The sequence below is a fragment of the Eschrichtius robustus genome, chromosome 5, assembly GCF_028021215.1.
Source record: "Eschrichtius robustus isolate mEscRob2 chromosome 5, mEscRob2.pri, whole genome shotgun sequence".
NCBI classification, from domain to species: Eukaryota; Metazoa; Chordata; class Mammalia; order Artiodactyla; family Eschrichtiidae; genus Eschrichtius; species Eschrichtius robustus.
This window is the reverse complement of record NC_090828.1, coordinates 63545890-63572872: the sequence shown is the minus strand read 5'-3', so window position 1 is coordinate 63572872 and position 26983 is coordinate 63545890. Positions and strand designations below refer to the sequence as shown.

At 41.3% G+C, this 26983-nt stretch overlaps 1 protein-coding gene across 1 annotated transcript in view; it reads right to left on the bottom strand.

Moving 5' to 3' along the window:
- Positions 1 to 26983, bottom strand: part of LRP2 (LDL receptor related protein 2) — a 199659-nt gene that overhangs the window by 14585 nt on the left and 158091 nt on the right. The window contains exons 54-70 of the mRNA XM_068544952.1: positions 25939 to 26116; positions 24676 to 24872; positions 23691 to 23936; positions 22825 to 22953; positions 21730 to 21849; positions 20861 to 20977; positions 19983 to 20099; positions 18981 to 19118; positions 16245 to 16367; positions 12871 to 12999; positions 9416 to 9547; positions 8258 to 8389; positions 6418 to 6561; positions 4507 to 4672; positions 2377 to 2505; positions 1089 to 1309; positions 137 to 313 (exon numbers count right to left, since the gene is read on the bottom strand). Of these exons, the coding sequence (XP_068401053.1) occupies positions 137 to 313; positions 1089 to 1309; positions 2377 to 2505; positions 4507 to 4672; positions 6418 to 6561; positions 8258 to 8389; positions 9416 to 9547; positions 12871 to 12999; positions 16245 to 16367; positions 18981 to 19118; positions 19983 to 20099; positions 20861 to 20977; positions 21730 to 21849; positions 22825 to 22953; positions 23691 to 23936; positions 24676 to 24872; positions 25939 to 26116 (2595 nt within the window). The remainder of the gene's footprint in view (positions 1 to 136; positions 314 to 1088; positions 1310 to 2376; positions 2506 to 4506; positions 4673 to 6417; positions 6562 to 8257; positions 8390 to 9415; positions 9548 to 12870; positions 13000 to 16244; positions 16368 to 18980; positions 19119 to 19982; positions 20100 to 20860; positions 20978 to 21729; positions 21850 to 22824; positions 22954 to 23690; positions 23937 to 24675; positions 24873 to 25938; positions 26117 to 26983) is intronic.

The following is a 26983-nucleotide window of genomic DNA, read 5'->3' as shown; positions in this document are numbered from 1 at the left end:
TGGTCAAAACGGTTAAAATACACGCAGACACACACACACACACATATTTCAGGCACAGGGAGATCAGCCTATTATTATCCACCACCATTTTCCAAAAAAACTATAGCCATTAATTTGAAATAAGGTTGGTGACTACCTGACTGATTATATCTCCATTGATGGAAGATTCGAACTTGAGTGAGCCAAGGGTTCACTATCAGCAATTTCTCTTTCTCGTCTCGCCCAAATTTATCTTGGATCCATACTTCTCCCTTATCCTTAGATGTCCAGTATAACTGGCTCTCGAAGATGTCCAGACTATGAGGGGTCATTGCTGTTCACCCACAGGGGAAAAGCAAAAGAAAACAAGGTTACTGAAAAGAAGATACCTGAGCCCCACTTCTATGTCAGAAGTCAAACTGCTTGGATCAATCTCTTAGGCAACACCTTAAAATTCCAGCAACATTCAGGCAGACTCTCTGTACACACGACCATGAAAGTGTGCTGCACCAGGAGATCAAGATGACAGAAATTAAAATAGATCAATGCCTACTGACTGACACCAATTATAGGGGACTCGCTCACTTTCAAGGTGCTGATTTTATTTTATTTTTAGAAAACAATCTGTATGGCAGAGATCTTTTTTTTCTGTGAACGTAAGACACCACTTATCAGAAAAACCTGTTACGTGCTGGATTGTTGCAGTTCTGTAGAGTCTAGATAAGAAAACAAAATGCTTCTCTCCTAGATGTCTCCAGTTGTGCATAAAAAGCAATCTAGCACATTAAAAACGAATGTACCTAGAAGTGGTTAGACATGGATTACCATTGGAACACATGATGGCCATCTCTATCAGAGCAACCTAACAAGAAACGGTTATTTCAACATCTGCTGCTGACAGCAGGTTTTTTTAATTCTACAAAAAGGACTTAATAATTGATAATAGATTCATTTGCATTTAAATCAGCAGCTGGGAGCTGGGCAGAGTGGTATCTAAGAAACTATAAAAAGCATCTCCTAAGATTAGGGTTCCTTCTTACAAAAATGGGCAAAGAGACTGGAAATACATTAATTATTTAATATATGAAATTCTAAGTGAAATTTCTAACCTGCAATTGCAACAATTCTCCTATCGGTCCCATCATATTTGATGGTTTCAATAACGTCCTCCTTGAGGTCACTCCAGTAGATCCGGTCACCATTCACATAATCTATACAAAGGCCGGTTGGCCAACCGAGGTCCTCCTGAACCAGGACTTTCCGACGCTGCCCATCCATCCAAGCAGACTCGATTTTAGGTTCTTTGCCCCAGTCAGTCCAGTACATAAACCTGTAACAGAAGGTTTCCTCATGGCAGCATTTCATCTAGTGGAGAAATCAACGGGTTTTCGAAGAGGCTTGGGTCCTAAATGATGCTATTTTTATACTTTACACAAGACAGGGAGAGAAAGCAGGGAGCCTGTGCATCTGTGATCTATCCTTCCTGAGAACTGCACTTTCCCAATAGAAACTGGCCAGCCCTGTCCAAAGATATATATCCAGACCTTTTAAAATATATAAACACGAAAGCTGTTCATTCTTCAAAAAATATTTCTTGAATGCCCGCTGTGTGAGAAGCCACTATCCTGTGTTTGGAACGTATCAGAGAACAAAACAGATTCCTTCCCTCGTGGAGCTTACGATCTAACTCTTTGAAAAGGTATTACTTTGCGTGCAATTAATACTTAATTGTAGGAGAACTGATTAGACCAGGGACTGTACCCTTTAAACACCTAGAAGGATCAGGCAGGCAAGACAAATGGGTGGAACAGGGCAGTTATGAATGTAGAGTGATGGGCAAACACCTCATCAAGCAAAGCCCTGTCTAAGAGTTCTAGGCAATACCGCGCATCAAGGAAGGCATACTTACCTAACCTTACCAGTTCTTCTGATTTTTCAAGCCAAAAATACAAATATTTATTTTTAATTTAAATGTTATCTACTAAGTTTACAAAAAAAAAAGCAAAAAACTTAAAGCTCTGTGAAGTTCAAGTCCAATAAGTGTATGGGCCATATTTAGCCCATCAGCCACCTCTTTGCAATGTCTAGTCTAAACCAATCATCAGGTGTTGCTCAGTCCTTAAATTCTGTTGAGAAATGTGTGGGTTTTAGACAAACTGGGCTGTGTAAAAAGTGTGGCCAGAGACCTTCCCCTGACACAGTGTCCATCTTCTGAAGCCTGTTTTGTCCTAAGTGATCTTTAGGGCATATTATAATTCTTGAAAATAGTCATAGGTGCCACTCAAAAAAGTCCAAGGACAATTTCAGTACAATTAGGAAAAAATAATTGAAGATATAATTTTTTTGAGAATCCAGTGGAAAATATCTAGAACATTAAGGACTCCTTCAAGTACTTACCCTAGTTTGGGATTCACAACTATTGCAGCTGGTTGATCCAGTTGAGCGGAAATCAGCCACTTTCTGTACCTTCCATCAAGTTCAGCCACCTCGATCCGTTGACTCCTGGCATCTGACCAGTAAATATGCCTGAATTTAGAGAGACAAAGTTAAACAATTGAAAAGTCTAGACTGGACTTCTGGGGAAGAGGTGTGAAGATGAGAGCATTTAGTTTGGAAGTTCTGGCCAACAAGATAGCTACTCAGACACCAGTGATGAGAGCACAGCCTCCCTCTCTCAGGAATGCCCCAATCTCTTCAGCCAAGGGGACATCTGTAGAAAGTTACAAGTGATGGGGTGTCGGATGAAGGGGATATTCGGCCAAAGCAGCTGTGTCAGCCAGGATTGGTAATGATGATGAACCTCACATCCGGCATTATTATGAGGCAATTGCTTCTAGGAGTTGTGAGGCACTGTTGGTCTTTCATTCTGACTGCCTGTGAGTTGGCTTCCTCCTCAGCCAAGAGCCCACTGGAATCTGGCATCAGCTCCAAGGATGAGTGGAAATAGCCATTCAAAAAAACAAACTCAGAAAAGCCATCCTGCCCTTATTCCATCCCTAAGCCTTCAGATCTCAGTCTCTTACAAGCAGAAAGAGTTCCAGCAGTTGCTTAAATTTACTCATTCATTAAGGCTAAGAAGGAGGTAAACTTCAAACAAGAAGACAGATCTTGGGACTTCTCTGGTGGCGCAGTGGTTAAGAATCCGCCTGCCAATGCAGGGGACACGGGTTCGAGCCCTGGTCTGGGAAGATCCCACATGCCACGGAGCAACTAAGCCCGTGTGCCACAACGACTGAGCCTGTGCTCTAGAGTCCGCGAGCCACAACTACTGAAGCCCATGAGCCACAACTACTGAAGCCCGCACGCCTACAGCCCCTGTTCCGCAACAAGAGAAGCGACTGCAATGAGAAGCCCGTGCACTGCCAGCGAAGAGTAGCCCCCGCTCGCTGCAACTAGAGACAGCCCGCTCACAGCAACAAAGAGCCAACACAGCCATAAATAAATTAATTAATAAATAAATTAATTAATTAATAATAAAAAAAAAAGAAGACACATCTGCCATTGCCTGGTTGGTTTGAAGAAGGAAGTGCTAAAGTCTAGAGTTTCCAGTTCATGACTCTCTGAGGTCTTGTTTCCTGACAGAAGTTGCTGAAATGAGTCTCCTGTTATGCTGCAGGCACAGTGGGACCTACCTAACTTCTGCAGAGATGCTCAAGTCTTCCAAGAGCACCAGACAAGTGAGTGAAAAGGTGAAAATTAATTAATACTACAAAGGATTCTCTGTTCTCCCAGAGTGCAGCAAACATTTTCCTTTATTAGTTCATTTCAAGGACATAAGAGGTTCTACAAATGGTTGAATTCTGATTGTAATGTAATCACTTTCCCACAAACGTCATTCCAACCCAAGGCTCTTCCTTGAAGAAGGAGCTTATTAATTCTTCCACATCAGTTTGCCTCTCATGCATGTATCTGATGACAAACCTACTCAAGGTTCTTATTTAGGTATCGTCCAAAATGTCTGGCTCTGGTCCCTGCAGTTCTAGAAGGTGTAGAAGAGCAGATCGAAGCTAATAGCTCTATTAACTCAAACCCAAAGATTAAACAGGGAAGTCAAGTTTCCAATCTGTTCAGACAACATAGCCTCCCAAAAACACAACATGTGGATTGTTCCTCCTCAAAATAATACCATAAAGGAACATGTTTCATCTCAACTGCTTTGCTGGTAGAATGTACGGCTGTCCCATTTCTTCACAAAATGAACAGCGCTGCCATAATGAAAGTTCATTTTGGAATCCAGAACTCTGTTGGCAAGAATGCTCTCCTAGATAAAATATAAAATCTTGACCTTGGGGCTTTCCCAAAATTTTCATGGCACACATAGAATATAGGAAGTGATGATGTTTATATGACACAATGGGGAAGCAGAGGTAGTTGCTGAGGCTACAGGAAGCCCAGGCATCCCCCAGCTGCCCCTGAGGCTGAGTGTGCCCATAATCGGGGCCAGTTTAACTCATGCGCCATGGTGAGCAGAGGGGAGCTCTGGCCAGGAAAATAGAATAGGCAAGAGGAGAATGAAGCTAAACTTACCTTCCAACCCAGTCCACTGCTAATCCATCTGGCTGCACTATGTATTTCAGATCCAGGTTAACTTCCTTCACGGGATTATTGTTGCCAGATTCAAAGTTGGGGATGTAGGCACGTTTGATAGCACCAAAATTAGAGCCGTGCCCTAGCACAGTGTAATATACAACACCTGCGGAGGCAAGACACACAGGTCAGTTTCCTGTTAGGAACACCAGGTAAGGGAAGAACTGGGTCTAATCAGGTGAAGTACTGTTCATTCATTGACACTTCTACCTCTTCGGTGTTCCTATAATACTAATAATTCAATTCAACCAGTATGATCAAACCTCAAAATCTATCATACTTGAGCTATTAGCTACAAATGCTTCAATTGATAACTTATTGATACTTAGTCCTCTCTATTTGAAGGTAATGCATTAAAATATATTTCAGCCTATTTACCCCCATTAGGATCACATTCTAGTTTCCAAAACAGAACATATAGATAAACCAGGGGCAAATCGTTAAGAGTTTGAGTCCATACTAGCAATAAAGGAGCTGTGTAGATGAGAAGTCTTGTTTTATGTATAGACTAAAGGATATTGGACAGCAGGCATTTTAAAAAGCGTAGCAAGGAGACGCAAGAGGGAGGGGATATGGGGATATATGTATACATATAGCTGATTCACTTTGCTATACAGCAGAAACTAACACAACATTGTAAAGCAATTATACTCCAATAGAGATGTTAAAAAAAAAAAAAAGTATAGGAAGACTGACTTTCAAAGCACATACTTTCCTAGGTATGAACCATTCTTTTTTTTATTTTTTAAGACTTTTTTTGATGTGGGCCATTTTTAAAGTCTTTACTGAATTTATTATGATACTGCTTCTGTTTTACGTTTTGGTTTTTTGGCCGCGAGGCATGTGGGATCTTAGCTCCCTGACCAGGGATCAAACCCACACCCCCTCCACTGGAAAGCGAAGTCTTTAACCACTGGACCGCCAGGGAAGTCCCTGAACCATTCTTGAAAAGTTCACTGTATTGTATAATGAAATGTGAAAACACAACAGCAATAAATCTTACAGAGTTTGTTTGCAAAGCATTTTCATATCTGTCATCTCACTTGGTTTTCAAAACAACTCTCAGAGGGAGGCAGGCCGAACAAGATTACTGCTTTCATTTTACAGATAAGAAATGGAGATCCAGAGAATTGTTACAATTATTTAAGGTCGTAAAGCTAGTAGATGAGGGAGACAGGCATAGAGCACAAGTTTTCCTGCCCCACTACCGTCTCCCACACGCCATACAGAGCCATGAGAGACTCCACAGTAAACATCACTCATTTTTCCTTCATTGAGCACCCACCACACACACTGTACTAGATGCTGGGTCAGATGCCAGGCATGTAGAGATGAATTCGATTCAATCTCTGTCTCCAAAGAGCACACAGTTAAGAAGTAGGGAGAGAAATACGTGGACAATTAGCTATAACTCAACGTAACACGTGCTTTAGTAGGAGCGTGTATAAAATGCTACAGGCTCACAGAACTGTGCCAGGAGGGATTATCAAAGACATCAGAGGGGAGGTGACTTTGAACTGGGTCTTTGAGTAGAAATTTTCCAAGCGTACAACGATGGGGAAGAACGGTCTCGGCAAGGGCAAAGACAAGGAGATAGTAAACCAAGGGACATGAGGTGATCCTGAAAGGACAGTCCCCAGAAATGGGAGAAGGTTCAGCGAGAAGGTGGGAAACACTGGCTGGGACGCACGGCCACAGCTAAATTGTCTGGAGCACGCTGGGCGGGAGGAGCATCCCCTTCCACTCAGGCAACAACATTCACTCACTAGAAATAAATTCCCCAAAGTTCAACGCTTTATAATTCAATGTATTCAACTGCTATCAATGACCGAGGCCACAGTTCATACTCACTGAGGCCTGTGCCCTCTGGATCCCAATCGTAATCCATAGCCTGAATGCGTTCCTGGTCTTCAAGGTACTCTGAGAACTTCTCAGATGAGAGATTGTATTTTCGAATTCGCACGTTTTCGGGCAGTAGCAGCAAAGGAGGGTTACCTGTAAACAAATGAAGGGCTGATTAATCTGTTTGAATGCTACCTGAACTTGTGTTTATAACAGTAGGATATAAAACAGCAGATATCCTCCCTGCCCTTAAAAAACAAAACAAAACAAAACAAAAACGAATTTTTCTAAAACTTGATCTCTGTTAGTGAATAGAGCGGACCATCAACTGGGTTGCAAAATCTGTGACTGTCGACATCCTTGTCTCCGTTTCAGGTAGAAAGCTAACATTTCTGTTAGGGATATTATCAGTTCTTTATCTTTGGGCAACAGTTTAAAGCTAAGCCAAGACTGAGACCCCTGGATAGCTACTTCTTTTTCACTGATTTGTTTTTCACTGACAGTAAAACAGACAAGATTGTAGACATTCAGTCTCACAGAAGAAATACAATATGTGGAGTCATACTAAAAGTTTACCCGGAAGTCCTCATTTCCCATTCTTTACTGACAGATTTTAATGATTCTTTTAGCAGGCAATCAGCTCTGTGACCCAATTTAGCTTCTAGCTAATGACAAAAAACAGCTTGTTCTTGGTTTAAAAAAAATTTTTTTTTACTTAAAGCAGCTATGTAAATGGTGACTCATTCCAAGATGCATTGCCTAGAATTTTTAAAATTTAGTTTACTTGCATAATGTCAATCAAATCTAACAAGTAACTTTTGAAAGTTCATTTTATATATTTCCTTTATCTTGACATAATGTTTTATATAAATATTCTAATTTATTTCAGTCATCTCGTTAGTTAAGAGTTAAACATTTTCTAATTTGCCGCTTAATTACCACACCAACTGTTCAAATGCCTTTACCCTAGTTTTCCTTCAGTGTCAAAAATGCTTGGAGGCTAAAATATTTAAGTATGCTAGTCAAATGTCTGCTTTAAAAGCCCAATTTGTATGAAGAAAGTGAACAGCCATTTTACCCTTCATCTGCAAAATAAAAATGCTATTTTTTTATCAAGTCCTTAAACTCATTTACAAACTTTAAATTCAAATCTATAAGATCATAAAGACCCCTTAACTGAGATACGCTGATTTAGATCAGACCTCTGGAAATCTGGACTATGATACTTCTGACTTTTATTGTCATTTCTATCTAGTATTTATTACTGCTTTCACTCAGGCCTGATTCTCAAATATTGGCATTAACCTAAAATGTAGAGCTAATGATTGAAGTCGCAAATAAGCCAGATGCTTTCTGTCTGTGATCAGTAGTCCATGAACAATAAAAAAACATTTCTCAACAGAATGTCCCTGATTTGCCCCAACTGACTGTGACCCATTGAATGGAATGTTTTTTGTGACCCGCTTTGGATTACTGGGCCTCAAACCTTGACCTCAGAGGACTGGGAGATTTTGGTGACCACCATCCTACAGGGAAGCATTTGTTGTTTGAATCCTCTGGAGAGTGACATCTTGTCCACTTTTTGAAGTTTGTATCCAGGTGGACCAGAGGCTAAATCCAGAATAATACGTAACCCCTGACTCTTGTTTGAACTCTTATGTATTTGTCGGGGGGTTGTAGTTAGTGTTTTAATTTGGCAGGGGAGGAGAGAGGAGAAGAGGGTGGATGGGTGTTGGAAGTGAAGTAGCTGGTGAATTTACAAAATAAGACTCTAAAGTTTATTTCCTGGTATACTGTACTCATCAGCATTGCTGAGTACATCAGTTAATCCCCAGGTCAACCATCCTACCGTCAGCTGCACACCGTCCTCCGTGGCTGTCACTCACGGACCTGAACCCTTCAGCGCAGGAACACTCGTAACTTCCTTTGGTGTTAAGGCAGTTCTGGGGACAAACCCCAAATTGCTCACATTCGTTGATGTCTGTAGGCAAAATAAAACCAAGTGGGCAACATCTGCTCCCATCCATTCCTTAGAGACCCTGCTTCTGTTTAAATCCATATTCACAAGCAATAAGGATGAGAAGAGTGCAGATGAACATAAGCAATGATGCCAATGTTTGTGGAACACTGACCAAGTTTCAGACACTGTTTCACATGCTTTTCATGTTTTTTCCTCATTTAATCTTCCAACAAGACTCTCTGAGGTAGGGACTATTACTGAACCCAAAGTCCCAAAGACCAGATTTAAATGGAAGCAGTCTGACTCTGTACAACAGCAGAACAAGATTTTCCCTTTGGGGAAGCAGCTGTTGTGCTGTTGATGTTTGGTACCACTTCCCTCCTGCTAATTGGCTTCAGAAAGGGAAGTCATTGATTGGTTTTTTCAATTGAGTTCTTAAGCTTCAGCCCTTAAAAGAACTATTCTAATCATCTGAGTATGGCACATCATGAGATAGGAACAGTAAATTCAAATGATCAAATACACCTAAAATCATACTTGATATTTGCCATTCTTGATAAGCTCCCTTAGGACTCCACACCTGGGAACTCATTTCCGTCTGACGTAAGGAGGTATGTAATAGATACGTGTTGTTTGAAGAAAGTAAGGCTTGTGTTGTACAGCTGATTCACTTTGCTATATAGCAGAAACTAACACAACATTGTAAAGCAATTACACTCCAATAAAGATGTTAAAAAAGAAAAAAGAAAATTTAATCTCAGACACTGGTACAGTAAGTAGCCATCATCACTCAGGTCTTCATTAATCATCTCAATTTCACAGACATTACTGAAGATGAGCTATGGCCCAATGCTCTGCAAGGCACCAGTAACATAGCCTGGGGAAAAAGCAACTGGCATCCTTGAGTCATGGTCCAAGCTCATGAGCTAGGACCATGAGCTTAGCCCCATGAAGGGAATTAAACCATGTTTAGTAAAAAGGGAATGAATGGAGTATCTAAAATGTACAAGGTTCTCCCTAATAGGAATTGGAGGAAATACACTCTACCTTCACAGGAGTTTCTGTCGAAACTATTGGCTTCGAACCCAGGTCTACAGGAGCAGATGAATCCTCCTTCACTTAATTGGGTACAGTTGTGTTCACATAGATTTTCAGCACATGACCTTTCTTTTCCTGTATCTGAAAAACAAAATCCCAGCATCACAAATGAACAGTACAAAGCACATCAGCCACAAATGAACAGTCAAGTGGTATATCAGAAGAACACCTACAGATAGCCAATTATAGAACATCTTGAGATGACCCCTTTCCATAAGCTTTGCAGAGCATCAGAGACCTCTGTATAGGGATATCTGGCAATGGCTTGAAAACCATTTGTACAAATACATGTAATGTTAGATCCTTGAGGCAATTTTCCGATTATACTCAGCCCTGCCAGGCTCACCCTCAGAGCATCCGGTTCTGGACAGAATCACAGGCAGGGACTCTTTACAACTGTAACCACCTGCTCCGCTATCTTAATATTATATAATCATGTTTATATATAAATAGATACATCTCAAATGTGTGTATACATGTATATATATACACACATGTATAAATAAAAGACACTGATACAGGTATCTCCTGACTCAATTCTTTTCAATAAAAATAGATTTATATCTATTTGTCTTCTATAGTAGGCAATGAAGTGAACTTAGCCACTTCTCAGGGTCCCTTAAGGCAGGGGTCCCCCACCCTCAGGCCGCAGACCACTACGGGTCCGCAGCCTGTTAGGAACCAAGCCGCACAGCAGGAGGTGAGCGGTGGGTGAGCGAGGGAAGCTTCCTCCGCCGCTCCCCATCGCTCGCATTACCTCCTGAACCATCACCCCACCCCCAGCTCCCATCCGTGGAAAAATCGTCTTCCACGAAACTGGTCCCTGGTGCCAAAAGGTTGGGGACCGCCGCCTTAAGGTACAATGACTGTGAGTATATGTGGTTTGAATAAACTAAAAACATTCAGTTTCAAAAACACAAAATAAAGCACAATGACATTCAATGGAATGCTGCCCTTGGATTTCATACTTAAAACCTTTATACGTGAAACTCTTATAATAAAGGTCTAGTCTGAGCTCTTAACAATGACACATTGCTAAATAAGTCTGTTCAGATTTTCTATTTCTTCCTGAGGCAGTTTCAGCATTTTTTGTCTAAGAATTTATCCTTTTCACCTAAGTTGTCTAATGCATTGGCATGAAGCTTCTCATAGTATTTCTCTATTACCTTTTAAATTTCTGTAAGGTTGGTAAGTAATGTCTCCACTACATTGCTCAATAAATGTGACCTTATTTTTATCAACATGAATAGCCTTGAGCCAGTCACATAACCTCTCTGAGTCTCAAGTATATCATGAGGCTCTGTGATTTCCTCCCCATCTCTAAAATCTACAATGTGATTAGGGACCCCAGGAGGTAAAAATTTCTGGACCAAGTGTTCCCTTGAATGAGTTATACTCTTGTGAAGCAAGAGTCCTTAACAAGAGCAGAACCCTATAACATTATGAGGTTCATCCTCAAATGTAAAGACCTTCCTGTAACTTTTTTCATTTGAAAACAATCACCATTTTAATTCATAATACAAGAGATCTCCCCCAACCCAGATACATGATACTCTATTTAGGAAGTAGACACTCTATTTTCCATTTTATGAAGAAGGAATAAGAACTACCAGACAGAGAAATAGCAGGTCAATCTACCTCTGTAATCACATAAATAATATTTGCAACCTGAGGTTAACTTCTTTTCTTTATCCCTCAATGGTATGAGAAAAATGTTAATGTCTTTCCTTTCATGATTTTTAAATATTTTTGAAAAAGAAAACATATGTCCAAAACACTTCAGTGATCCTGTTTAAAATAAAAGGAGGAGGAAGAGGAGGAGAAAGGAAAAGAAAAGGAAAGCAAGTGGATTAGCAGCATCCAAGAACTGGGGTTTTAAATAAGAATTCTATGTCTTAGTCAAATTAGCCCACTGCAGAAAGACTGAATTCCATATCACAGATCCGCTTAATATCTGCAAAGAAATGCTGCTTCCCTACCATATTAATGCCTGTGATACCTATTTCCTTTAAATAAACCCTGCTTTTAATTAAATGTCATTTGAATTAAAAGTACTGTGGTTAATTTTCAGGCTTTTAACTGGCACAGGTAACAAAAGAGAAACCAATGTTCGACCTAAGCCTAACTTGGAAATATTCCAAAGTCCTGGAACCATTCACATATCAGTCTCTAGGCAGCAGAACCCAAATCTACCTTTGGGTTTTACAAATTCCATCATGTTTATGCTTTTTAAATATTTAATCAAGTCACATTATTAAGTCCAAAACTCCAGGCCCCACTGAGAAAGTGTGTGAAACAAATGGCAAATCAACTCAATATGGCTGATTCTTCATCTTCCTTTGTAACCCACACAGGAGAAAATTTGCCAGGAAATCTTTGGGGCGTCTCAGAAAAAGACGATTAAAGCCCACAAAATTGAAAGCATGTGGAGCTAACGAAAGTGACTAAGTCCAGACTTGTAGGGTTTGAAGAACTCCCTCCTTTTTCCTAAGAAGAAATCGAGGCCTGACGAAGTCAGTATGCACTCAAAGTGGCACAGCTAGTTGCAGAGGAGCTAGAAGCCAGCTCTTCCAGCCTGGAGTCCCAGGACTGTTCAAATTCTGCCTCTGCCACTCTGTGTGACCTCAAGCAAGTTACTTAAGCTCTCTGAGCTTTATTATATAGTTAGACATAATAGCAGTAATCCCCTGGAGCTATCTTGAGTGACAAATTAGAGAATGTATGTGAAAGCATTTCATAAACGCTATAAAGGACTACCGAAGTGCAAATTATTAGCATGCCCTTCCAAGATTTCCATCACAATATTAAGCTAGAATCATCCCTTGATTGCATACATCATCCTTTCCCTACACAAAATCCTCTCTTAAAAATAAGTGGTCCTTCCAAGGTCCCCTGTGACATTTCCATTCTTACCAACCACTCTTCCCCTATGTGCCAAAGATACTGCATTTGGCTTAAGATGAAAAAATGTACAAACTAGGAAACAAAATTAATAGCTTTAAGGTACTGAGAGGCACCTAATGAACTGGGAAGAGGATATGCCCTGCAGTTAAACAGATCGGAGTTCAAATCCTGACTCAGTTTCTTAATGACAGGAAGACATAGCCAATTTATTTAACCTGTAAGCTGGTTTCCTCACTTGTTTAAAAGAGAGAGACAGACAGACAATACCTAACTCACAGGATTGTTACAGGGATGAAATGAGATAATCCATGTACTGTTTAGCACAATGTCTGGTATAGAATAAGTGTTCGATAACAGGTAGCGATGGGCTTGACTGCAGTTCAGAACACAATGTGTAAATTAAAGAGAAACGTGGTTATCGTCTACTTTATGTTATTGCATGCTTCCAGTAGGTTAACTTGAGTTACTACAATGAAGTATAAAAATAAGTATTTACTTACTGCATCCTGTCTCATCAAAATGGTCACCACAGTCATTGACATCATCACATACAAGGTGCTGTGAAATGCAACGTCCATTGCTACACTTAAATTCATCTTCTGTACAAGGTCTAGGAGTCGGTTCTGCACCTAAAATTTAAGAATAAGGTAAAGTCAAAACCTTTTCTTCTGCGAAACACGACGCTTCCTTCTGTGGCAGAGGCAGTATTTCCACAAAATAAGCTCGTGCGCTTCCCTACAATTCCTCGTCTCCCTTGCAGTTAGGTTGGGACCATGTGTCTTGTTCAGGCTAATGGACTATGAGTTGGAGGTGACACGTGTCACTCCTGAGCTGAAGCTATTAAAGCCTATGTGCCTCCCTGCTCAGCAACCCAGGGACCATGTGTATCAGGTGGCCTCGCGTCAAGATGGAGAAGGGCATGCAACCTGCGCTGGCCTTTACGTGAGTGAGAAATAAGCCTTTGCTACGTCACACCACTGAGAGTTTGAGATTTGTTGGTTGCGGTCGCTAGTATTAATTACCCTAAGTGATATAGAAGTAGGGCACTTCCATAACAAAAACCTAAAATATTTGGCATTGGCGTCAGTCAGGAGGCAGGCAACGAGGATAGTGATCCCAAAGGAGGGAAAGATGGAGACCTGTGTTACGCAGTGGCAAAGTATTTGTAAAGTTGTCACCTCGGAAAAACTGGAAGGCGGACCACATGTTTACTGAACTTGTCAATCTGGGCAAAGAGGTTAGAAAATGTAATGTTAATAATGTGCACGGGTTGCCATTACCTGAGTTTGGCAAGAAAGAGATAAGCTCGGGGAAGAACTGGTTGATTTACAAGCAGAAATCAAAGAAAATAAAGTCCAGAAATTTACAGTTTGCAGAGAACCTACTGCATTTCGATGACACAAGACTCTGAAGTTTAAAAAGGACCAGTCAAATCTCTTAGTTGAATTAAAGCCCATCTACTTTTCTGGCCTGAATATAACTGACAAAGTTGACACAAAGGGAACAAAGGGAAACAAAGCAAAGAAATGCAACAAATTCAAGAACTGTGTCTCAAAAAAAAACCCCCAAAACCAAACCAACCAAACAAACAAAAACACTGAGTAAGGTTATTGACACTTAGAACTAACTGGAAGCAAGCAGATCAAAAGCCTGCTCGGTTTCTGAAACATATGACCAAATAAACCAAAACACTGTGACTGAGGTGACAAAACTCTTGGGCTCCCAACCTTCTACAAGCAGGGAGTGGCTGGGAAAGCTGTACCGCCCCTAAGGAGGGCATACTCCCCTGTTCCCTCTTCATTTGAAGAGGGATATAGACAAGCAACCACTCCCAAAGGGCGGAGGCAGAGACAATGAGGAAAAATGGGCGTAGGTGCTCCTCTGAGGGCAGAGTCTTGATCTCATCAATGAATCTCCTCCACTCCCCACTATATAAGGGCCTTCACAATGTCTGCACAGGGTAAACATACACTTTACTCTCCAAGTCGATATGCTTGTGAGAGGGAAAGGAGCTCTATTAACAATTCCACTAGGGCAACAGACGTAAATCAGGACTGTCCTGGGCCAACATGTGCCACCATAGCCCAGTGGCGTTTCAGAATTGCTACAGAACAGGGATGGCAATGAGTCTCTCATTCTTTCCTTCCCAATGAGGATGTTTATTTCCATTATGCTCCCCCTGTTCTACCACTATCTACTGGGGGCAGGAGACACAAATAAAACTAGTCTCTTAGTTTATGGGTCTCCAGACCAAGAGGAAACACATCTGGAATTGATGGCACGACTACTGCCTGTCACCTGGAGCTCCTGGATTTCATTTACTGAGAGGGACTCTGGGTTATGTCCCTGGGGGAGGGGTTAAGAGTGTTCTATGCATGGAAAGAAAAGTGCACGGGGAATTTCAGTGACACCAGGGTAAATTGTGGTAGAAACAAACGGTGTTCACTAAATAGCCACGCACTTCCCTGCATTTCCCAGTCCCCCGTGCAGTTAGATTGGGACCACGTGACTAGGGCCAACCAATGGACCATGAGCACGCGTGACACCTGTCACTTCCAGGCCCAGCAAGTTAGGAAACCGTCTCCTCCATTTCTCTCTTCTCCTGCCTCAGCAACCTTGAAGACTATGTGTTCCAGATGGCATAATTACAGGATGGAGGGAGCTGCCTGACCTTCGTCAAACTTTAGTCCTCTGCTGTTTTAAGCTATTGAAATGTTGCAGTTCGCCTACTGTGATGGCTAGCAGTGATTCCTCTAACATCCTTCTCCCTGAGAAGAATTTTAGCTTACTACCCCTTTTTTTCCCACTCTGGGATTTGACCACATGCTACAAATGTCTGGCTCCATTGAAAAATGGCATGATTGACAGGGGAAATGGAAAGAGAAGAGGGAAAGGGGTAAACCTGCCCCAATTTTTTAAAAAGGTTTTATTTCTAGGTTTTCATTCTTTTGTGCTATGCTTCAAACAAACATATTAACAGTCTTATAACCACAGGTTCATCTCTGCCCCAAAAAGGTGAGGGAGAGGGAGGGTACAAACTTGAACATGGCAATAGTATCAAAGTGCCCTTGACACCCAGTCGCCGGGATGGCCATCTGGGATGGCAGCTGACAGTAAGCATTCTAAGCCCACATCAATATAAGGAATAGAAAATAGAAAAGTTAAGCATTTATCTAAATTTTCCCAGATAATATCCTTTTAGGAAAAAAAGTAATTCGACTCAGGAGGAATAATTTTCCTCACTGACTTTTTTAGATAAATTAAATTGCCCAGAAAATTAATCAACTCTCTCCTTCAATGGATAGATTTAAAACAGTCTCAAAATGGAAAAGCACAGATTTTTCAATATCTAAAATATTAAATGCAGCCAGTTTGAAACTTATCTCTTAAAATAATCTATCATCTTTCTCTTCTGGGAAATACATTTTCATTTTAAAGAAGGGTATTAGATAAGCTCTGTGAACACCAGAGCTGCCTTACTTAACATGATCTTTTCAGTGGGGCATTGAGAATTTCCCATGCCTAGATTGGCAATTAGAAACTCTAGGCTGAAGAGTGACCAAGCCTCATCTTTGAAAAGAGGGAAACCATTAGTTTGTGAAGTGTGACTCAACCAGTATTTAGTATTTGTTCTCACTTTCTTAAGGAACTTGCCAACATCTGGTTCAAATGAAATAGGAAGAAGCGGGGAAGGGTTGCATCTGAGTGATGCGTGTTTATAGGGTCTTGCAAACAATAATGTCCACGGAGATCTGCACTCATGGGTGCAGCTCAAGCCTCTACAGAACAAACTGAAATCCCTGAGGTACATTTTGCAAACTGCAAGCAATTGGGGGCCCTTCTTTTTCCCTTCTCCCTTTTGACTTTGGCTTACAGTTCTCCTTTTTCTCATCACTTCCATCTCCACAGTCATCCTCATGGTTGCACAGCTCGTGATGATAAATGCAGCGATTGTTGTCACACCGGAAACGGTGTGGTGAATCACAGGGAACGCTCACTAAAACACAAGATGGAAAAGCAAAAGTACAGGTTAAGAGCAAAACATAAGGGTCAGTGTCTAAAAACACTCCTGTGCCAGCGCCAGGCTTGCTTGATTCATCCCTTCATTGGCTTGTTCGATTAACCAATCGACAAGTAGCTCTTGAGTGTCTAGTTGACACCGTGGCGCTGTGCCGGGCATCAGATTCAATTGGGAAAAAGAAAGATACAATCCTTATCCTCATGGGACATTTATTCTAGCAGGAGAACAGACTTTACAAATTAACCATTCAACTACAACTGTGGTAAGAGCCACAAAGGAAACATGCTGTGAAAGCATCTACTGTGGAGATATGATATAGATCTGGGGGAGGAGGGGTCAGAAGAGGCTTCACATGGAAAAATTCTGAGTCAGGAAGGCAGGCTTCTGGACCTGAATAAAAAGTCTCTGGGCTGAAGCATGGAGTGAGAGGGACAATGGTGGCCAGGAGGCTGGAGAGGCCAGTAGGACCATACCTGAGCCGAGAGGCCACTGTTTGTCCCTCTGACTGGAGTTATCATTGAGCCTCTAGAGCACAAAGTCTTTTCACTAAAGTTTTACACCATGATGGACTTTCCTACCTGAATTCCCTCACCTATTGCACTTAAAGTTGGTATTTCATAAGCAAACCCTGACTCACTTTATTATCCAGAATTAGACCTCTGGCTAATGCTTGTGTCCCTGTGAGGAACCTACAGGTAGAACCCAGGTCCCTTAGTTGCTACAGGGGAAACGGTCCTCTATGCATGTACCAGGCATTCAGTGAACTCAACACACATGTTCCTCTTTCCCATGGAGGACTTGGGCTGTTTGATTTTCCTTCTGCCTTGGTACCACAAACAGGGAGCAAGAGGAGAGACTTGTAATGAGGTTGGGGGGAAAAAATTCAGCTCTGAGAGCTGGTTCTTGGAAGTATCGTTAATAGAACTTTGCAAGAATTATTTGCTGTGAAAGGCAAATGCAACATTATAAAACAGTGTTGGTCACTTTTTCATGTGGCTATATGTCTCTGCCTCCGCAAAGTTTAATTTTACTAACTATGGGCACTGTATCTTTTAGAGGGAAGCAACTTCCTGAGGACTTCTTCTTTGAAAGTTACACATGCTTAAGATGTTTTTCAAGATTCATCGAGTGAAAACAAAACAAAACATGGTTAGTTCCTTATACAAAACTAAGATGTGGCAAGGAAAGTGTTGGGATGCCACTGGGAAAATATAATGTACGCTAATTCAAAGTTCTTTGGCGGGAAGGAATACTCTGATATATCATTTTCTAGAGTCAAATCCCTGGGCTAAAAATGAATTGTTTTCAAAGGCCACAAAATGTTTAAAACTATGGATGTTTGCCCAACTTTCTCATGTCCCAAGTAGAGAACTAAGCAGGAAGGCCAAGTGAAAGCACACTAATGCAGATGAATCTAGGAAACTGAATGGAAGAGGTGATGAGAACCTCAGAAGCAAATTGCAGCTAAGTCAGACTAGGAGTTAACCAAGAGTTCCAGAAGGAATGTTTCTGGGAGTGTCTTCTCCTGTGTTGGGGGCTTTTACTTACATGAAATTCTTAACCTTTAGCTTGCACCAGGATCACCTGAAGGGCTTATTAATGCAGAGAGTGCTGGGTCCCCCTGCCAGAGATTTGGATCGGGTAGATCTGGGGTGGGCCCATGAATCTGTATTTCTAACACGTTCCCAGGTAATACTGACTCTCCTAGTACAGAGATGACACTCAGAACTACTGCCCTTGAGTCTCTCCAATGACTCAAAGCATGGAGCAAAATGACCAAAATAAACTCTATTTTCATTCACTTTGTTAAAATCAGTAGTTCTCAACCAGGAGACTAAACTAAAATCTAAGGAGCTTTCTCAATATACATTTTGCTCAGGCCTGACATGTCCTTGGACATTCTGGTTCAATAGGTCTAAGCCTAGGGTGGGACCAGAGCGTGTGCTTTTGAAATACCTCTCCCCAGGTGATTCTGATGGGTACCCAAATTGAGACTCACTGGTGTAAAAAATAAATAGACACAAGAGGGAAGAGATATGGGGATATATGTATATGTATAACTGATTCACTTTGTTATATAGCAGAAACTAACACACCATTATAAAGCAATTATACCCCAATAAAGATGTTTAAATAAATAAATAAATAAATAAATATGCATCATACAACAGAAAAGAATTAGATGGGCTTGAATTGTGATGTAAAGTGAAGTGACTAAGGACTAACTAGTTTTAAAATTTCCTAAAGGTGTTCTCTGAAGCTCTGGGGGTTTAGCAGAAGTACTCTGAGGGGCACTGAAAGTAGGATGGAGCAGGAGAGATGTACACCCCTGCCCTAACTCAGACTTCAACCACAACAGATCTGCCTCTATTTATACAAATTGCCTTTGAGGGCCACAAAATGTTTAACACTTTGGATGCTTGCCCAACTTTCTCATGTTCCAAGTAGAGAACTAAGCAGGACGGCCAAGTGAAACCACACTAATGCAGATCATGTGTCCAGTACTCAAAAATTGTACAACCGCCCTCCTGGATCACATGCTCCACATAAGAAACATTGACAACACCACCCCCAGTCTCTCTCACTCACAGCACAGATGAAGTTCTTCATCGGAACCATCGCCACAGTCGTTATCACCATCACACTTCCAAGATGACTGGATACAAACATGGTTTTTACATTCGAACATAGTAGCTGGGCAGTATGCCCCATTGGGAAAGCGAGTGGCTGTTGGTGGGGAGGAGACATAGTCAAATTATTAGAAAAAGATACTTTTTGGAAAGCTATCTGGCTGTTTCTCCTTTACAGAAAGAGCTCTCCTAATGGAAAGAGTTCCATTATAGCCTGCCCTTCCTGATTCAACCAGATGTTCTGTGGCTTTAAACTGTCTGAAATTCTGACGGAATGTTTCTTAAGGATAGATGACCAAGCCCAGTACTCAATGACATGAGTCTTTCTGTGGACAGCACTGCACTTTTTCTTCATAGGCAAGTGCAACCCTTCAGCGGTGTCAGCACTGGCTTTTCCTAACATCCATTTATACAGTCTCTTGGAAACCAGGTTTTAAGACGCGGCAACCGCATTATCAACAAAATCCATCATGGATAATCATCAACAATTAATATTTATTCAGTGATTCAAAAAGACCAAAATGCAAATGATCATATTGGCTTTATACTTTTAAACAATTTTATATGCCATTATTCAATTCAGAAAATGTTTAATGCTGGGACTTCATTATGTTTGAATACCCTTTTATTCATTGCTTGAATATTCTTTTACCTGCCAAGTTTTTATCCAATTAATGATTTGTAGAGCAGCTGATAACATATAAATACTTTTGTTAGCACAGACACTTAATATATTCTCTATTTGAAATATTATTAATGAAATGCACTTGAACGTCTACTGTGAAATATATGGACATGGTGACTCAGGCCCCAGGTAAACTGATAATTATCAATGAATGCTGAATAGAAAATATCTATGGTCTTTTAATATAAGAAGTGGTGGCTGATGGGAAAGGTTGGGTCTAAACTGCCATATCCATACATTTCAGACAAACGGTGCCACGGGTGACTAGAAACTTACGGCAAGTGGCTTCATCAGAGGCATCGTGACAATCGGCAAACCCATCGCATTTCATTTGGTCAGGAATGCAGTGCCCACTATCACACTGAAAATATCCAGGATGGCAGGTCATCATCTCTGAAGAGAAAAGACTGTCATTTCCAGGATGCCTTGGCATTCTCAGACAACTGTTAGTTCCGTGGAGGGTAGTAAGTCTTCCATCACATTCCTATCCATACCCGGTGACTGGCTCACAACAAACCCACGCCTTGCGGTTAGCGAGTAAATAAACTCTCAAAGGTACACCTTCCCCGTTCAAAATATGGAGATGGAAGTAGCGATCTCTCTTCTATTAAGTATCTCTAGCTCTTAAACTTTTCCTCAAAAACCTGAACTCCCCAACTTTTACTGTTTTGCATGCTGATTTTTCTCAGACTCAACCCTTAATCAGTAAGAGCTGTAAAACTACTTGGGGTTTATGATTCCTATTCTAACATCTGACCTCTACACCAGGGAGCTACAGCTGTATATATGGTTTAGGGCCACTTTCTGGAGAATAGTAGGAAGACCAATGTTTTTATTTGTTTATAAGGTCCATGCAGATTAAACTCTGTTCCTAGCAGAGGTTTAAGTTAAAATGTGATTTTGAAAACTCTCTTGCGATTTTCCCCTATTATTATTGATCTAGACTGCTATCAGGTAATCATAAAGCATAGAAAAAATATATGTAAAGCAGAAGGTACTGTAATGTTAAGGTTTATATATTACATAAATTACACAGAAATCATTTAAGTCTACAAAACCTTCCAAACACACATGTGAAGTCCCTACTTCCGACCAATACGCTGACCCTAGTACAAGACTCTCTGGAAAGCCCCTTAAAGAGTTGTGACAGTTACCACAGTCCCGCTCATCTGAGTTGTCCCCACAGTCATTGTTTTGGTCACAGATCCATCGAGAAGGAATGCAGCTCTGATCATCACACCGAAACTCGCTCTCTGTGCATTCCCGGGGGGCTGAAAAAGAAAGCCACATGGCCATTAGAGGGCACCAGGAATCATACATAGGGGACAGGCTTGTGGACCGGCCCAAGTGTCCTCTGTGCCTAACGCCCTCCTGTGTCCCAAGTCCCAGACTGTCCAGCCTCCAAAAATAGACTTTACACCTCAATTGTAAGTCTGTAAAGAATGGACTTTGTCAAAAAGTTTGTCCAAAGGTGATTTAATCTTAAGATAATTTTTCATTTCCTGAAACTCCAGATAACCTCCTATAGGATTCAACATGAACTTTCTTATGAACAATAAAATGCCAATTGGATCGCCCTTTTGTGTAAGAAGTTTTTAGTCAATTGATAATTGCAGGTGTAATCAGCATCCTGATTCTCTCAACTGCCTATACCTTCTTACTTCCAAAAGGGGACTAAAGTCAGAATGTATTTCATGTTAGTTAATCTGAAATCGATATATATCATAAGGCAATGATATATTGTAAGTCACCTCAAGTTCTTTTTGAAAAAAAATAAACTTGAGTGTAAATAAATAAATAAGAGACAAAAGATATACTTGGGTAAATATTCTTCTCCCAGAGCTTGATTACAACCAGCTGAGAAGGAATTGAAAAAGTAGTAATGTACCAGTCAGAAAACAAGAGATCAGGTAGCCATCCTCCTACCCTTTGAGGATGAACGGCATAGACAGTTGAATTACAGACAAAAAGCAGACATCACCACTCCAGTGGCACGTAAGGATGAAGGACCCTGAACACTCACTACAGTTTTCCTCATCTGAATGGTCTCCACAGTCACTGTGCCCATCACATCTCCAGCGAAGAGGGATGCAGTGGTGATTTGTACAGCGAAATTCCCCAGAAGGTTTGCATGCCATCGACTCTGCAAAGCACAGTCATTGCAAATACTTCAGAAACCCATGGTCAAGAAATGTCGAAGTAGTACTGGCCTTCTTGTGAGATGGTCTGAGGCTTATGCTACCATATTCTCAAAGCTCCCAGAAAGAGGAATGCCAGCCACATTCACTGTCAATATTCCTCTTTAGGCTAAACTGAATCTATCCTACTGTTTGAAACTAGATCCGTTCTCTTTTGTAGAAACTGTTCAAAAAATGATTTGGTCCCTGGCTTGCAATTTGCAACGAAGGCCTGGAAAGGAAAATTAAGTGATGCCACCAGCAAACAAAACATGTCCATCACATTGTCTTTAGTTGATTAGATTCAGTGTTCTTATTAAAATAACCCAATATCTTCCTTACCTCTCTTCCAACTAAACCTAACACACACACACAGAGACATTGTTATCAAGTTAGAGTATATGCCTAATCTTGGCAAATTCCATTCATTCATTTGGCCTTTTGTCCATAAATTTTCTACGTTGCCAGACACAGAGGATGTGGAAAGTCAGAGGGAGATTCAGAATATGAAAATCTCCAAATAAGAAATATTCTGATTTTGAAATATCCTTTTTAGAGATAGATACCAAATCTTTTCTCTACTCCCCCTTTCATTCCTTTCAATCAATCTCTAAGATTAGACAGACAGTTTAAACTTGTCAAGCATAAATAGGAATTCTGCATTTGGGAGAAATTACACAAATTCCTAACATCTTCACAAGGTCTTCCCCAAGTATAGTATCCTTTGAGACACATTTCATTTAAGATGTATAAAGTAAACTCCCAATATCCCTGTAAAATGCTACAAAAATGTAACATGTTATTAGAGGCGAACAAAGGAAGGATGATGTGGGAAATCCGCTCTCATCTCCGGTGAACAAAGGAAGGATGATGTGGGAAATCCGCTCTCATCTCCTGCTAAGTTGTTTGCCCCTCCCTCCTCCCCTGCAGCCCCTCCCTACCACAGTCCTGCTCATCGCTGTTGTCCCGGCAGTCGTTGAAACCATTGCACACAGCCCACTGCAGGATGCAGCGGTAGTTTGTTTTACAGTCGAATTCCGTATAGTTGTCACAGCGGTAGGCAGGGCTCACTGAAAAGAGACGAAGGAACAAGGTCAGAACTGAAGTCTCGGTCCTGTCAGGAAACCAAAGACACCTTTCCATTGTCTTATTGTCTTATTTAGGATGCGGTGCTGATGAGTAATGGTGACCATGTTACCAACCAAACGGACTCTGGCAACTGTGTCTCTTTTAGGTGCGATCCGTTCACCCAAAGCAGAAAGACAGAGTCCTTAAGTTTTCTCACTGTTTCATTACCACTCATTTATGTTGCAGTCAAACTCTGGGGGGAGTGGGGCGGGGTGGGGGGGAAGGACTGGGTCTGAAGTAAAAAAAAACCAGGTTGAAGTGTCAGCTCTGGCACGAAGTAGAAAAGTGACCAACCACTTAACATGAAGCTCAGGTTCCTCACTTGTAAAATGAGAGTTGGTTAACACCCACTTTCCCTACCTCACCATGTTTCGCTGAGGCTCAAAAGAGAAAGTGCTAGACAGACAAAGTGTAAGTTCTTGTTATCATATTCTGGACAGTTAGACATTCGTGTATGGAGAGCAGGAATCAGCCGCTTGAGAACCGGGGGCGTGGTTCAACCGGCAGGCTGTGCGTGCGGCTCTCCTTTGCCTTGTGGTGCCGGAAGAGCCGCGGGGAAGAGCCAAGAGGGGGCACCCCATGGGGCTGCAGCAGGAGCTGCACACCCTCTGTCCATCCACACAGAGCTGCTCTTGTTCCCTGCTCCCGGTCAGGCCAGGTCCCTCTCACAGGAACTTACAGCATTCCTGGAGGGGCTCGTCTGAGTAGTCTCCGCAGTCATTGTCTACATCACACTTCCAGCTCTGAGGGATGCAGTGGCCATTGGCACACTTAAAATAGCCCGGCCGGCAGGTCCTGCTGGCACAGTGGGAACTGTCTTCGTCCGAGTTATCTCCGCAGTCGTCCTCCATGTCACACTGCCAGGATTCCGGGATGCAACGTTTGTTGGCGCACTGCCACTCGCTGGACTCACACTGGTGATGCTCTGCAAGCGAGGACGTTTGGTTATCAGCTTGGAAGGTGTCAGGAACAAAAGCTCCTAATTTACACTAATGGATCCTGGAGAACTCGATTATAGTTTCTTCTTAGAGGACTTATGCCCTAAATGCACTTATTATTAACCAGTACCACTACATGAGCAGTTAGTCCTTTGACTATTACTGTCTCCTAAATTCTTAAATATCTTTTTCTTGCATGCAGAATTAGGGGATAAGGACTGAATCGCTGACAGCCTACTAAATTCACCTTCTGTTGTACCTGCTGCCCTAATGGACAATGGTTTTCAAACTTTCTGTTTGTTGTTATTGTTTATGTGTTGATTTTGGTTGGGAGAGTTGTTTTTTGGGGTTTTGGTGGGGCTTTTTTATTTTTTGGCTTTTTAAAAATGGAAACACAAATGAATATTACAACTAAGAGTCCCTGTTTAAAATGTGGGAATCCCTCATTTCATCCTCAATGTTAGCTCTCAAAGGAGATTCTATGCACAGCATACAGTAAAGAACCATCAATATAGACAACTTAGTATCTACCTCAACCATCTTCCTTGTAGAGACCTTGGGATTTTTTTAAAACTTTATAAAAATAGATATAGGATGGACTCTGAGGTTTTTTTTCCCTAGGATTTTGGACCAGTTTTTGGATTATGACATTCAGAAAATCCCTACAGAACCATGGGCGATCAACTATAGAAGTGGGCAAAGAAGGTAGAAAGCAATTCAACACACCACAAAGAACAGAGTCTTCATCGGACCCATCAGGGCAATCCTGATGAGCATTGCATATGAAGTGTGGGCTGGTACAGTTGCCATCCATGCACTGGTACTGTCCTAACCGGCAGTAGCGCTGCGGGCAAGTGATGGGTTCATCGGAACCATCCAAGCAGTCTCTCTGCCCATCACATTTCCACCAGATAGGAATACACCTACACAGAGAAAACAGAGCACTGCTCCTAGCAAAACACCAAGTGGTTAGAGGAGCAGGCAATGAATAGCCAGAGAGAAGAAGGCAAAATTGAATTCCAAGCAATGATACATACGAGTTCTCTCATGACCCAAGAAGAGGATCAATTAAACCTTGGCTACTGTGGAATATTTTCAGAGAAAACATAACGAGGTGACATAGAACAGGTTTGTTAAGACCCAACACACACTGAAAAAATGCTTTGAGTATGATGATTAAATTCCTGCCACAACAAAGAGTGGAGTGTGTGTTTGGAGCTGTGGTTCTGGAAACAGGGATTGGGTGGGACTGTCAGCCAGAGGGATATATGACATTTGGGTACTGGCTGGAAAGCTGGAGGCACTAACATTTGTTGAGAGCCCATGTCGTGATGGGTGTATGCTAGATTCTTAACCTAGGATACCTTATTCAATCGTCAGAATAATCTGCCACTGAATCTTAGATGTTATGATTTGCATTAACACCTCCTCTTGACCTCACTCTCTGACTCAGAGCCCCTAGTCGTCAAGGCCTGTGGCCATTGTGAGGGAAATAATCTGTGACCATGTTTCATAACAAATACAAATGATCAAAAATGGATTTGAATGTGTGACCCTGGATCCTCTGGCATAGTCATCTAAGGAGCTAGGCCAGCGTATGTTTGAAAAAGAGAGAGAAATTCTATCACTCCTGAGGGCTATTTTTCAGTGTACACTTATATACATTTTTGGCCCTGAGACTTTGGACAATTCCTTAGAAATAAAAAAAAAACACACAGTTTGCTTCCTTGCCTCAGAAACAAAAACTTGCATGCATGGGCGTAACCATTTGGTTCACAAATTCCTTCTTTCATGGACAAAATTATCTGAAGTTAGAGAACGTTGGACGGTTGGAGATCCAACTTTCCTGGTCTTGGTGCATCCCAAATGAGCCACGTTAATTAGCCAAAATCTTGGTTCATTGGAAAACTCCCGTCCCCTGGAGGCTTGAAGTTCAATGTGTGTCCAAGGGCTGGAGAGGCAATGGGGAGAGGGAGGAGAGAGCCTTACATTTCACTGTTGGCACACAGGAATTGGGTGCTAGAGCACATGGGCAGGCACTGGGTGCTGTAACTATGCCGGACAGTATGGAAGTTATCTGGACACTCGCAAGTGAACCCACTGCCTCCTTCTTTGATGAGGCAGAGATGAGAACAGCCACCATTGTTGGTACTGCAGGGATTAGTCACTAGTGAAAGAAGGAAGAAAATATATGTTCATTCACTTAAACAGAGTATCAAGCACAGACGCGCTGATTACCAGCCGCATAAAACTCATCACCTCTTAGTAAAAAAAACGTTATCCTAGATTCATGCTTTGTGCAAAAGTTCATAAAGAGTACATATGGCAGAGCTGTTTTAGCAACCCTGTTGCTAGTACAGAAAACTGATTTATGTGCTACCAGAAGTGAGGCTTACTCACTGGTGTTGGGCTAGAAAAAATGTGTCTCCCAAAGTTCTTGGACAGCAGGTGGGAAATTTAGTTTACATCCATGTGCCCACAATCGAAGTTAAAGTTTTAATTTTCAGCAGATGCTATATTCTCTCATCCTAAGGATATAGGCAACAGAAGTTGCACAAGAATCAGGTGGATGGATAAACTGAGCAACATCTATACTACTTTTCTGGGCCGCAACTCAGAGGTAAAGATGAATTTGAACTTCTGCTAAATAATATGAAGAATATTAACTTCCAGAAAAAAATATTTCGCCAATTCTCATTTTTCCTAACTTCCAAGTTTATCGTATGTTTTAACAAGACACCACAACAAAGCAGGCCCACAAAATCCATTCTATCCCCAAAGAATACTCCAGAACTTGGCTAGATATCAAATGCAAACAGACATTTAATAAATGATGTTTTATAGTTACTATAACTTTCTTTTAAGCATTTCTTTTAAACTAATCATTTCAGTAGATTGATGTTGGTAAAGAAATGATTGTTCTAAATACATCCATGTTATTATAATACATCTCTTAGGTGTTACAATTTATTGTGGTTACACAGGAAATGTCCTTATTTTTCAAAGGTGCTTTCTTAAGTACTTAGGGCTGAAA